Here is a 13,442-nt window from a genome sequence, read left to right as displayed (position 1 = left end):
AAAGGTAGGACAGGGACAGTTGCATGCAGATTTTGATGGCCAAGGTAGATTTTTCAACGCTAGAAACTTCAAAACACCTCTTTCTCCTGTAGCGGCTGTTTATCAGATGCGGGTCCCTCCAAGTGTGTTCCTGGGCCTGAGATAAACACGTTGCCATCACCTGAGGCCATGGACTTCTTTCCAATCCTAGTCCTCAGGGAATTTGTCATCCAGTGCAAAACTACCAATCTGGATCTGGACAATTGCATGTGACCTCATGCCAACTCTAAACCCAAGCTGAGAAGTGTTTAATCAGATCAGGTCTGAGGAATGCCATCCCACAACCCAAATAGGCTCCAGAGGCCAGGGTCACCATCGGGGAGAATATAATCCCCAGAGAGCCAGGATTTCAATCAAACTCATTACCACAGGGTTCTATTTGAGAAGAGGCATGGGAGCCTGATCTTCTGTGTGAGACCCATTGTTAACATTCCTAGAGGAAGGAGGAGGTCTGGTAAAACATTCATGGAGGGCTGAATGGAAATAAAAGGGGCTCACATGGCCCATAGCAGCTGGTGTAGATGACACACCAGGTTTCCCACCGATCAAGTGAGAGAGAAGACTGTCTTCATGACCAGGCCTTCTTGCCATATTCTTCATTCTTCTTGCTCCCTGTGGCCCACCCCCCAACATGCACCCACCCCGTGCCCCAGCCAATAACTTCCATCACCCTTGCTGTTCCTCAGGAAAATCCCTCCTCCTTCCTGCCTTCCCCACAAGTCTAAGACACCCCACTGTACTACTGAAAGCCCACTTCATTATAGTTCCCTTATTCTTTTTATTTTTATTTATTTTTGAAAGAGAGTGCGTGAGCAGGGGAGGAGCAGAGAGAAAAAATGGGGACAGAGGATCCAAAGCAGGCTCTGCGATGGCAGCTCGGAGCCCCATGTGGGGCTTGAACTCACAAACCACGAGATCATGACCTGAGCCAAAGTCAGACGCTCAACTGACTAAGCCACTCAGGCGCCCCTATGTTTCCTTATTCTATGTCATTTTCTTATTCCATTCCTTCTCTTCTTTCTCACCTTAACAGGCATTTATTTGGCTTTTCTCAGTGACACTTTAGCTTCCCCAAAGCTCAGGAATGCCTCATCTCGCTGGTCTTCTGGTACACTGAGGTAATGTAACCTTTGATGTGTTTGCCCATCCCCCTTGATCTGTTTTTTTATTTACTTTTTTTTAATTTATTTTTTTATTTGAGGGAAAGAAGAGGGGAGGGGCAGAGGGAGAGAGAAAGAGAGAGAATCTCAAGCAGGCTCTACACTCAGCACAGAGCTGGATGTAGGGCTCGATCCCATGACCCTGGGATCATGACCTGAGCCGAAATCAAGAGATAGAAGGTTAACAGACTGAGCCACCCACGCACCTGTCCATCTCTTATCTAAGAACTATCTTCTCCACACCTATGACAGTGCATGTGAGCAGCCTCACTTGTCCTGCACAATGGATATAACTAATTACAGGAATGGCTACCTGGCCCAGGCTGGGCGTCTGGAATCGGGATCCAAGGACACTGAGGAGTCTCTCTGCTGTCTTGAACTAAAGATGTGTAAATTTGGGAACTCCGTGGTAAATGTACTCATAACAACAGAGAAATCTGGTAGGGGAGGATGGATGGAAGCACAGATGTATGGGAGGAGATAGATAGACAGACAGACAGATAGATGGATCCCTGGAAAGAAAAAGTGCAGGAGCGGTGGAGAGAACTCCCTTCTTGGCCACAGGTTAACTTCTCAGTTCCTGGTTCTAGGCCTCATGAGACCCAACTCTGCTTCCTGGTTTCGGAGTGCTCTTACATCCTTATTTAAAAAAAAATAATTTTAAGGGGCACCTGTCTGACTCAGTTGGTGGAGTGTGTGACTCTTAGTCTCAGGGTTATGTGTTCAAGCCCCATGTTGAGTGTAGAACTTACTTTAAATTATAATAATAATAATAATAGCAATCTCTCAGATTGCTCAGACAAGGCGATCTCCATTACTGTCTATGGAAATGTGTTCATTTGACCAAATCCTTGCTATTAATTAGTAATCCTCTCCTCCATCTTACTTAGCACCCCCCACAAACACCACAGTTGCCTTCTTTTCTTTCATAATCCCAGAGTCACTAGACTAACAGTCAAAACTGGCCTGCTTAGTTAGTGTACATTTGTTTGCACAGTTATACATTTGGGGGGCATGATGCATTACTATCAAGTAATATGAATGACTTAAACGTCAAAATGATTGCTGTTCCCTCCAAAGTAATCATGCTGGGAGACGACAAATATATTCCCGCAATGTGGTCACCATCCCAGCCATTTCCAGAATGCCTTTTCAAATCTGCCCCAGTGACATAAGTCTATGTCTCTGAAAGACAAATATGATTTTTAAAAAGAACTACAATTGTGCCATCATCAGGGCAAGTAGCTAAAATGAGGGATCCAACATCTTACAAAACTTTTGTTAAACAATGTTTTATACAGTAACATCATAACTGGAATAAGCACATACCCTTCTAGTATGACAGCTCTAAAACATAACATTGGTTTGAAGACATAAGTTCTATTACATTTTTAAACTATAAATCAGATTCTTCATCATAATCACACGTTTCTATCACTGTCATCCAGGCATCTGGAACAGGAATCGGAGATTTGTAATGCCCAGTAGATTGGAGAAGATGGGCTTACTATATGTTTGCTATCAATGTTTATTAGCCTGTTTAATTATTATTTAATAGAACTTATACCTCAAAAGAGGATATGACAACATTCAAGTAGGTTAAAACATACATGAAGACAAAACAAGATTATGGACATGGCGTGCCTGGGTGGCTCAGTCAGTTAAGCATCCTACTTCAGCTCAGGTCATGATCTCGTGGTTCATGGGTTCGAGCCCTGCACTGGGTTCGAGCCATGCACTGGGTTCTGTGCTGACAGCTCAGAGCCTGGAGCCTGTTTCAGATTCTGTGTCTCCCTCTCTCTCTGCCCCTCCCCAACTCATGCTCTGTTTCTCTTTGTCCCAAAAACAAATAAACATTAAAAAAAATTGAAAAAAAAAAAAAACAAGATTACAGACCAATATTGATGATGTGAATCATGGCCATAAATTGCCACAAACTTAAAACATGTGAGTTGTTAATCCAAAATTGAAGCATCGTATCTGTGATATTCCTGCCCTGGTCATAGTCCTGAGCTCTGGATATAGATAACGTACTTTAAGTCACAGTTTTCTTCTTGTTACAAAGGATAAGCAGTAGCTGTTTTTTCTCAAGCCTTCACAGAGGCACCAAGAAACTGCAAAGTAAGGCATATAAATGTCAAGTTTTAGCCAATAGGTCACAAAGTGAGCTAGGTCTCAGAACCCTTTCTAAGGCAAGCTGGTGCAACCTATTTCTCTGTGCAAATTTCAGCTAGCATGATCAAAGATAATGAGTCACCTGGTTATGGTATTTTTAAAACACTAAAACTTCTTCGGTGTTTTTTTCCCCGAGCTTCATAGTCACTGAAACTAAACTTGTACTTTGAGACGAAATATGGTTCGTGTGCATGTGTTATACACCTGACTCCAAGATTGAGTACTTTTGGTTTAAAACAATGCACTTAAGTAATGATCACTGATGTGTGCTTGCCTGAAAATACTAACTCCCAGAATCTCGTCCCAGTTCATCCAAATTCGCTATCGATATGAGAAATTTGAAGTGTGGGAGAGACTTTAAAATAGATAATTGGTTAGGGCCTTAAAATGAAAGACTGAGAGAAAGAGATGTTTGTTACGACGATCTCTCTCAAGATAGTATTTGTAGAGTGAAACATGACACAATTTCCTCCCTGTTGGTGGGGGTCCATGTGAATGGTTTTCTATGAGAGGCGATGGATATGCGCCCAGGAAGCATGTGGTAGAAAAGAGTCTGAGCTTTGAGGTCAGAAAGATTTGAGTATTGGTTCTACTACTCCCTGCTACCTGCGGGACTTGGATGGGTTGTTCGACCCGCACCAGCCTCCTTGTCCAAAAAGTGGGGCTGATACATAGCGATGTCACGGGGCTGCCATAAAGATGAAATGTGATAGTTCGTGTAAATAATGCAGGGCCCGATCAGCATGAGGTTTCACATCCCTCTTGGCCCACTGGCCTACACTCTCGCATCTAACACCCAGCACCACCTTCCAACAAGGCTGCAGAATCCCTGTTGCTTGGATTGCATCATCACCAGGCTGAGGCTGGACTCACATACACAACTTCCCTTTCACAAATTTCTCCTATAGATGTCACAAGGTGAAGCTTCCATGATACCCCCAAGGACGATTTGATTTTCTCATGAGCGGCTCTTCAAAAACACTCCGGTTAGTTCATTTTTTAATTTTAAAACATTTGGAAATCATAGCTTCTATCCAATGGGCCATTTTATTGATTAATTGACTGATTGCCTAATTTTCGATGTAGAGTCTTGATGTCAAAAGAACTGACTTTTAAGTAATTCATACATTAATTCTGTAAATATCTAGTAAGCACCCGGCATATATATAGCTGGCCCTGAATTAGGCACTGAGCATGCAAAAATAAAGAAAACATTATTTTGGGGTGCCTGGGTGGCTCAGTCAGTTGGGCATCTGACTTTGGCTCAGTCATGATCTCGCAATTTATGGGTTTGAAGCCCCCGTCAGGCTCTGTGCTGACGGCTCAGAGCCTGGAGCCTGCTTCGGATTCTGTGTCTCCCTCTCTCTCTGACCCTCCCCCTGCTCACACTCTGTCTCTCTCAAAATAAACATTAAAAAAAATAATAATGAACTTAAAAAAATAATAATAAAATAAATTTAAAAAAAGAAAATATAATTTTCATTTTCAATGACTATACAGTATGAGGAAGGAGATAAACCTATCCATAATTGTCATACACCACAGTAAGTCACATAATAGAAGTATGCAAATGGTGTCACCATTTTATTGGCACTTTCAAGTTCAAGTTCAAGTTTTCACATGTTTCTGCCTTACGAAATCCCACGAGCTAGGTGTTACCGTTACTAGTCGCCTCCAGGTCAGATAAAAAGAAGTCAAGCAGAGGAAAAGAAAGTAAGTTGACCAAGGTCACGCAGATAATAACCATGATTCTGTGTCTCAAATCTCAGTTGTCCGGGCTCTTCAACCAGTGTCCCCCAATATCCATGTCACAATACACTCAGAACACACCTCTGTCAAGCTTGCAAATGCCTCACAAATGTCACCCAAATTGTGTATCTCCCAGGAGATTCACTCTCTGGCCTTGGCCTAACACCCAGGCTTCCTCTCTACCCTCTCCCACAGGAGCCCTCCTGAGAGCCAACCCAACTGTTGAGTGTTTCCTGATGACACTGAGTTGTTTCAGGCCTGGTGCTTTTGATTTTACTGTTCCTCTCTCCAAACCCTGCTCTGCCCCCTCACCCAACTCCATCTTCTAGTTCCTCCTCTTACATGGAGATAACACATCTTCCTCCTCCAGGAAGTCTTTCGTGATTGCCCTGCCCTAAGCCATTTCATATAGCTAAGCCTCCTGGGTGCTCCCCCAGGCCTGGGACAGGGCACAAGCCATACCTCATATTTTATTGCACTGCAGCTGTTGGTTTATTTGCCTGTCCTTCGCCCACTAGACTGTGAATTCCTTAGGAATTCACAGCCTGCGTTTAGCCCATTTACTGTTTGCTAATTGAATGAATAAAAGAAAAAATCAAGATATGAACCCTCGCCTAGTGTAACCCCTGCAGTAGCTGGAGCTCAAAATAAAGCCACAGCTTTGCCATTGGCTTCAATGTGACTAGTGAATGACTGAGACCAACTAGAACTTGTCCAGTTTGGGTATAATTAGCTGTTCATGCTACCTTTCGAAACAAGAACAATGGCTATCATCATCATCATTTTTTTTTTTTTTTTTGCATAATCATGGCAAATAACAATGGCTTAGAGGACCAGACATGCTACTGTACCTGGTCTGCCACATCCTGTCTGAATGGTCTCCGCTTTCAGTGTTACCCCTACAACTGCAAACTCATATCTATTTAGCTCCGCACATCCGATAAATATTGGATGAAGGAATGAATGAATGAGTAAATGAATGGAAACTTTCCAGGCTCAGTTCCTTCTAAGTGGCTATATTGACATCGTGTGACCCCCACCTCCAGGCCACAACTGGCTTGCGCTTGGGTGGGTATCAGATGAAGGATGGACAGTCCATAGGCTTCTCTATGACCTACGATCTATGGCCTACTGTGAAAAGGTGGCTGCAAACAGTAGATCTCTTCCAGGAAATGCAAGCTAAGAAATATGAAGAAATGTTTCCAGATAAACATAGGGGCAAGAGTGAAAAGGAAGCAAAAGTAAAGTTGTTATAAGGCAGGTAGAAGCTCTGATGTGGTGTTTGTAAGTAGATGGATGGGGAAGCACCTGTGAGGGTGAGGAATCTGCTCGGATGAGAGTGAGAAAGCTGGCCGGCAGAGGGGCAAAGAGAACCACAATGCCAGGGGAGACCGTGCTAGCAAGAGCAAGAGGAAATTGTTCCAGGCGTTGCCTCAGTTCCTGACAAGTTTCTGGTCTCAGCCCCAAGTCAGGTGCAGCCTGACTTAACAGGTAAGTCCTTACCTAAGAGGTGAAGATGATTTTTAAAGTGTTTTGGCCTCTGCTGCAGGGTAACAGGTGAAGTCGAATTTAAAAACGTGCCGGCCTCGGGTATGGGACCACCATCAGCTTAGGTGGCGCCTCTGTGACTCACAGGAAAAGGCACCCGTGCTGGGATGAGGCCTGACCAAGGGTGGCTCCTAGCTGGATGGGAAGCCCAGGGCCTTTGTGCAAAGAGAAATGTTCCCTCCTAAGGGAGGGGTGTCTGTGCATGTACACCGGGGTGCACGGCTTGATCAGGGCAGGGCACGGGCTGGATTTGAGCACCCCCCGCTGTCTGCTGTGCCCAGCACCCATCTGCACTGCCCAGACTGCCCCGCCTTTCCCAGCAGGACAGCTTTGCTCTTCTGTGAGTAGGCAGAGACAGATAGTAAACTTAGAGCCAGATGGTCTTTGTCTGGTAAAAAATCACTCTGAGCAACACAAATGGAAAGTGAGCCGGCATCCATTGTTCCTGGCCTGGGGCAGCTTCAGCCCAGCTGTGAATGGGGCCCAGGAGCCCCTGGCAGAGCATTAGCCTGGCAGAACAACAGCTGAACACACAAGCAGTGGCCCAAATAGTTTTATCCTCGGGGGTCCGTGAGAGGCGCTCTGAGAGCACAGGCCAAGTGTAGACAAGCAAGGACTTCCCCCAATGGGACGGGTGACCATCGGCTGCAGAGCCCGTCCTGGGCAGCAGCACCTCGCCCTTGTGGCCAGGCAGCTGTGGGTATGGGCTGAAAGAACATCCAGGTTTGCTAGATTTCTTCCTCCCTCTTCACTGAACACACCAGAGATTGAAGACTCCAGAAAAAGATCCTGCATTTCCCTTACCTATACACCTAATTACACCAGGACAAGGAATGCTGGAAAGATGAATCAAGGTACCAAAAGAGCTGAGGCTGTTTCTGTGCAAGTTTTATACTTCCCTTTTCTGAGATGCCTCACAGGGTTCTCTGCTCTGTGCAGCCCAACATGTAAGACTGAGAGTCATCACTTGAACACAGCCTCTTGGTCCAACAGGTGCAGTACAGTACCTGGAACATAGTACTTGCTGAAAGATTACAGAAGGAATATGCCCTATGTTGTATCCTAAGGCTCTTTATTCACTAAACATTGGGCTTATCAGAAGAGCACATCAGAACACTCTGAAAATGTTATAGTCACTCATGCAGAAAAAGATCAGTCTGAAAATTAAGGGAACACCAGTGCATATATCATGAAAAGCTTACTTCGGGATTTTTTTTTTTTTAATGGATAAAATACTACTACATTTACAAAGAAATGTTAGATTTTCAATATCCAGAACTTTTGCTGAATTCCAGAACTGTGAGTTCAAAAACCATAAAGCAAAATCAATCTGCATTTTTCTAAAGCAAAAGTCTGTTTTTATAAGCCCAATAAAAGGGCTTTCGTGTCAATTCTAATGTTATTTAAAGTATATTTTTAAAATGTTCTTTGTTATTTGAATATATTTGGCTTTCTTCGCATTTTATATGGATTTTAAAATATAAAACTATAGCTTTTGTGAAACCAATGCATTTTGATCATGTGAAAAAAAAAACCCTGCTCAAATCACAAGTTAAAAGCCCTTGAAGTCTGAGATGCTTTTCTTAACAAAAATCTAGTAATGAAACACAGACAGGAGGGGCGCCTGGGTGGCTCAGTGGGTTAGGCGTCTGACTTCTGCTCAGGTCACGATCTCGTGGTTCTTGAGTTTGAGCCCCGTGTTGGGCTCTGCACTGACAGCTCAGAGCCTGGAGCCTGCTTCAGATTCTGTGTCTCCCTCTCTCTCTGCCCCTCCCCTGCTTGCTCTCTGTCTCTCTCTCAAAAATAAGTAAAAACAAAAACAAAACAAACAGGAGAAGTGGAATCTCTTGTGATATTCCAGCAGCATCAACACAGTCTTGCACAGAGGTCTTTAAAAAATATGCTTCATGGGCACCTGGGTGGTCAGTTAGTTAAATGTCTGACTCTTGATTTCATCTCAGGTCATGATCTCACAGTTTGCGGGTTCGAGCCCTGCATTGGGCTCTGTGCTGAGACCATGGAGCCTGCCTAGGATTCTCTCTCTCTCCCTCTCTCTCTCTGCCCCCACCCCCGACCCTGGCTTGTGCTCTCTCACTCTCTCTCAAAATAAATAAATAAACTTTATAAAAAGAAAGAATTTAAAAAAATATATATGTGCTTCATACTGGACTGACTCTTATCCCCATAGCTGGCAAAATTTTAGAAGCCAAGTTTCAAGTTTTCAGTTATTCTTTCAAGGGAAGAAACATGGAGAGGAAATGAGGGACCGGGTGACAGATGGGGTAGCCTGGGAGTGGATGTTTTTTTGGAGTGAGGTTCTTTGATACCCCATGACACCTCACAGTCTTCTCCTCCTTCCCCTCTTCTGCTCCCTCACATCCATACATCCTTGCAAAACATGATGTCCCCTCCCCACTCAACACTCTCTCCAGGTGAATTAACCCATTATTAGAAATTAACCCTTAGGAAGGACTTAGTGACAACCAGCTAGAATCAAGAATGGGAGTGAGAGGTGCCATTTGGGTGGTGGCCGCAGCAGAAGGGAGTTCTACTAGGACGTGAGAAGGTACTGAACCAAACCCTTCAACCTTACACTTGCCCAGGCCAACCCTGGCCACAGCATCACAACAGACATGGCAGCAAGCTATGTGGACACACGGTTCTCAAAGTCTGCTGCACCAGAGAATCACCCAGTACTCGGGCCGTACCTGATGCCAATTAAACCAGAATCCCTGGGGGGAGGGACCTAGCCATAAACTGTTTGTTGTTGTCGTTGTTGTTGTGTTAACTCCCCAAGTGACTCTAATGTGTAACCAACTTTGAAAACCAGTGTCAGAAAATAGTGCGTCTCAAATGCTACGTGTCTAAAAACAACCTGAGAATCCGTGAAATGCAGATTGGAAATAAGCTGGTCTGGGGTAGGGTCCGAGCTTCTGAGGTGAGACCCATGCTGCCCGTCTGGGCCAGTTCTGGCAAGACCACATGCGATCTAGCTCCTGATACTGCCCACATGTGTGCAGAGCTCCTGAGGAAGGCCTGGAAACTGGGCTGCCCTACACCAGGCCAAGCAATGTTTCCACAAGGTGGTGTAACCTTCCCCTTGTGCCCCTAAGACAACTCTGCTATCCCAGGCCGGTCACATCTTGCTGACTCTCTGGCATCCATGCAGAGGCTGCAGGATTCTAGGGAAACACTCTGTGTGTCAGTGAGGGGCCAGCTCATTCGTTACCTCTCTGACTCTAAGAAATGCAGGGAGCTCCTGGTGACACTTAGCCTGCTCTTAAATAAATGCAAGACTCAGTTCTGAAAATGGGATACAGTAACTTAGAAGACATTCACTCTTTTACAGTATCCCAGGGTGCAGGGGACAAGTCAGCTGAAAGTTGCCCCTTCCCAAAGTCCTCTAAGAGCACACCGAAGATACAGAGTTCTTGGAAGTAAAATAATGTTACAAATGGAAGTCCATAGTTCACATAATGTATAGTTTGCACACTCACATTTGAGAGTTCTTTACTGCCCTGTGGGGCACAGTCGGTTAAGTGTCTGACTTTTGATCTCGGCTCAGGTCACGATCTCGTAGTTGGTGAGTTCGAGCCCTGCATCAGGCTCTGTGCTGATGATGGCAGGGAGCCTGCTTGGGATTCTGTCTCTCCTCTCTGCCCTTTCCTTGCTTGTGTGTGCTCTCCCTCCCTCTCTCTCTCAAAATAAGTAAGTTAACATTAAAAAAATTATATAAGAAAAAATAAAAGTTCTTTACTGCCCTTCTTTTGCACACCTGCCTTAATTTCTAGCTATGAAGATGAAAAAAAAAATGTTATCTAGTCACCAAATTGACTAATTCTTAGTTGGTTCTTTAGAGTCATTTGAAAGGCTAATCTTTGTAAAATCCAATCAAGATTATCCACCGGTCAAGTTCGGTTTGGCCAAGACCTAAAAAGCAGGAGGTAAATCACATTCAACTCAGTGCTTTCACCATATGAATTTGGCAGAATATTCTTTTCTCAAATACCATGACCCACATCTCACTACCTGTATTTAACAATTCTGAGTGGCTTTATCCAGCATGATCTGCAAAGTCAGATCAACAATACCTCTGATACTAAGTATACACGTTGTGTGGCGAAACGATATTACAAGCACAGGAAGACGGCGGGTTCTAAAGGAAAACAGAGCTAGCTAGCTGGAATGTAGTCAGAGGTATGGAAATGTGCCTTTTTTGAACAAGACACTTGGCCTCAGGTAGCTGTGAGGTTGAGTCACAGCTCAGAGGCCTGACCTCAGAGCGCCGCACTGGCCTTGGACTGCTGTGGGTAGTTTTGATGTTCGCTTTCGTTTCCAGCTTCCCAGCTTCCACGCATCCTCCTTGGATGCAAATCGGAAAGCAATCCTTGGGCAGTTAACAAATCCGTGGACATTTAAAAACAGTTCTACGGTTCCTAAGCTGATGCTTTGTTCAAGAGCATTTAAAAATGATGAATTATTTAATCCTCCGTGCGGTAGCTCCACACTCATTCCCACTTTAAGTACCGAGATACGAGAGACAAAGGTAAGTGGTTTGCCCCACGTTACCCGGCGCAACCACCCGCCCTCGGCCGAGTTCCTGGTTCTACCGGTCGCGGTGCACCGACCGCGCCGAGGAGGGACCAGGGCGCTAGGCAAGCAAGGGCCAAGCGAATCGGCTGCAGACGCGGAGGTGCTGGATCGAGCCTCTCTGTCAAATAACAGTGAGAACCAGGGGCGCAAACAGCCTGGCCAAACTCTCAGTACCACCTGCACGGTTTTTACAGGGAGGAAAAACTCAGGCCCTGAGTCCTCTAACCAGCACCCCCCCCCCCCAAAGAACCCTTTATTTCAAAAGCACGAGCAGTTAGGAGGGTTTCCAAGACCTGCATTGGCCCTGGCCCCCAACGTGAGGGGACCGCACCCTTCCGCGGGATCAAAGTCTCTTTCTTTCCCGCACGGCCGCGCTCGCTGACCCAGAGGGCTGCACCCCCGCTCGCAGAGACGCGCGCCCACCCGGCGCACCGACCGCAGCCCTGCTGGAGCATCTCCGGGCGAAGGAGCCAGCCGCCGGCAGCAGAGCAGGAGGACCGCGCGGGGAGCTCCGTTGCGCCCTCCCCTGCGCTCACCGCAGCCCCTCCCCTCCCGCCCGCGTCCCGGGCCGGCCGCGTCCCGCCGCCACCTGCCGCGACCGGCCCTCCCCCGGCCCCCCCAGCGCCCGGAGCCGCCTTACCTGAGCCGGAGATGTGGACCCGGAGCGGGCGGCCCCTGCTGGAGCACGACGATAGGTCACTCTGGGAGCGGCCGCGGGGGCTCGGGTCCCCGGGCAGCCAGCGCTGAGCGGGCGCCGGCGGCGGGGCGGCCGCCTGGGGCTCGGGGGCTGCGGCCGCTGCCTGCTCGGCGGCCTCGCCCGGGGGCTCCGCGGCGCGTCTGCCCGCCTCGGCCATGGGCTCCCGGCGGCGGCCGGCCCGGAGCGCGGGGTGGGGCCGCCTGCGCTGCCGGGAGCGGCGACCCCGAAGCAGCGCCGAGGGCGGGGAGGCTGGACGCTGGGCGCCGAGAAGCCGGTGGGGAGGGCGGGAGGAGGAAGAGGACAGAAAAGTTTGCACAGGAAGGAGCCGCCTACAGCCGGCTCTCGCTCCGGCGGGCGAAAGCCGCAGGGCTCGGAGCGGGGCCGCCCTCGGTGACCGCGAACCTCCCGGCTGCTCCTCCCCCAGGCCCAGGCACTGCCCTTTGCGCGAGGGCAGCAGCGGGGTCCGCTCCGGCCGAGCGGCTGGTCACCCAGCAAGCCGACCTCAGAGAAGTGGCGTCCGGGCTTCAGGAGCTGTGATGTAAGGTCAAGGTTAACAATTCATTTCCATTTCTTTGGGATGGGGGCGGGGGAGGGGCGGGGATGCCAGATACACGCTCTGGGGTCGCCGTGGGATGGAACAGAAATGGCCATACCCAGTTGACAGACACGAGACCGCGGCGCAAAGGACACCAGACCTGCCGGTGGCTTCGTGGCAGATCCAGGACCTTCTAGCCCTCAAAGCCCTTCTCTACCCTCGACCGTTGGCCACACTCCTGGGTTTCTGTCGACTGGGTAAACTCAAAGGTCATGTTTAAAAGGCCAGTCTTCCGAGCACTGAATAAATAACACAGATTTGATCACTGAGTCTACACTTTCTAACGGAAAGACAGGTTTCCTGGCCGCCGTGGACTGCAAATATCTTTGTTGATATACCATGCCTTGTCCGATTGTGCAAACTGGGCAAGTGGAGATTTCGCTGATTCGGCGGGGCATTTCGCAGGATAAGCTTTATCAGGTTCACATTAGGCCCCCAAGTTGTGGCTTTCCCAGAAGAGAAAGGCTGTAAATCAGGCTCAAGAGTCACCTGAAGAATCATTCCTGAAAACTCATGGCAAGAGAGGAATGTCCCTGGGTTCAGTCACAGGCCAAAGATAGGCAGCAGGAAGAGAAAGGGGGGGGGGGGAGGGGGAAGGGGTTAGCAATGAATGAACATTCATTGAGGCACCATGTTTCAGGTGGATGTCAGACACTTTGCACATATTTTATCCTTTAGTAAGAAAACCAACCCAGCAGAGGAGGTAAGAGAAAGGAGGGACAGAAATGAGGGGTGCAAGCTAGGGAGGTCCCTTACTACCCAGAAAGGCCTTTGTGGCAACTAGGTCGTAATAATAGCAATACCTCACCCTTAACAATTTAAAATGTCTTTCACCTAGAATTTTCACAGCAACCCTGTGCAGAGGGTATGATTATTCCAGCTTTGC

The 13,442-nt window shown here is 47.5% G+C and overlaps 1 protein-coding gene across 4 annotated transcripts in view; it reads right to left on the bottom strand.

Annotated features, from left to right (window-relative positions):
- PHACTR2 (phosphatase and actin regulator 2) overlaps window positions 1-12,491 on the bottom strand; it is a 273,426-nt gene extending 260,935 nt beyond the window's left edge. Inside the window, exon 1 of one of the 4 annotated variants that reach the window (XM_060614415.3) lies at window positions 11,905-12,491. In XM_060614415.3, coding sequence (XP_060470398.2) covers window positions 11,905-12,118 — 214 coding nt within the window. In that variant the 5' untranslated portion in view covers window positions 12,119-12,491. The remainder of the gene's footprint in view (window positions 1-11,904) is intronic. The other 3 variants (XM_060614414.3, XM_060614419.3, XM_060614418.3) reach the window with 3 other exon arrangements.
- Between the last annotated feature and the right edge of the window lie 951 nt (window positions 12,492-13,442).

The sequence above is a fragment of the Panthera onca genome, chromosome B2 (assembly GCF_046562875.1).
Source record: "Panthera onca isolate mPanOnc1 chromosome B2, mPanOnc1 haplotype 2, whole genome shotgun sequence".
Classification (NCBI taxonomy): domain Eukaryota; kingdom Metazoa; phylum Chordata; class Mammalia; order Carnivora; family Felidae; genus Panthera; species Panthera onca.
The sequence above is the reverse complement of the archived record's forward strand: the minus strand, read 5'-3'. Positions and strand labels throughout refer to the sequence as shown.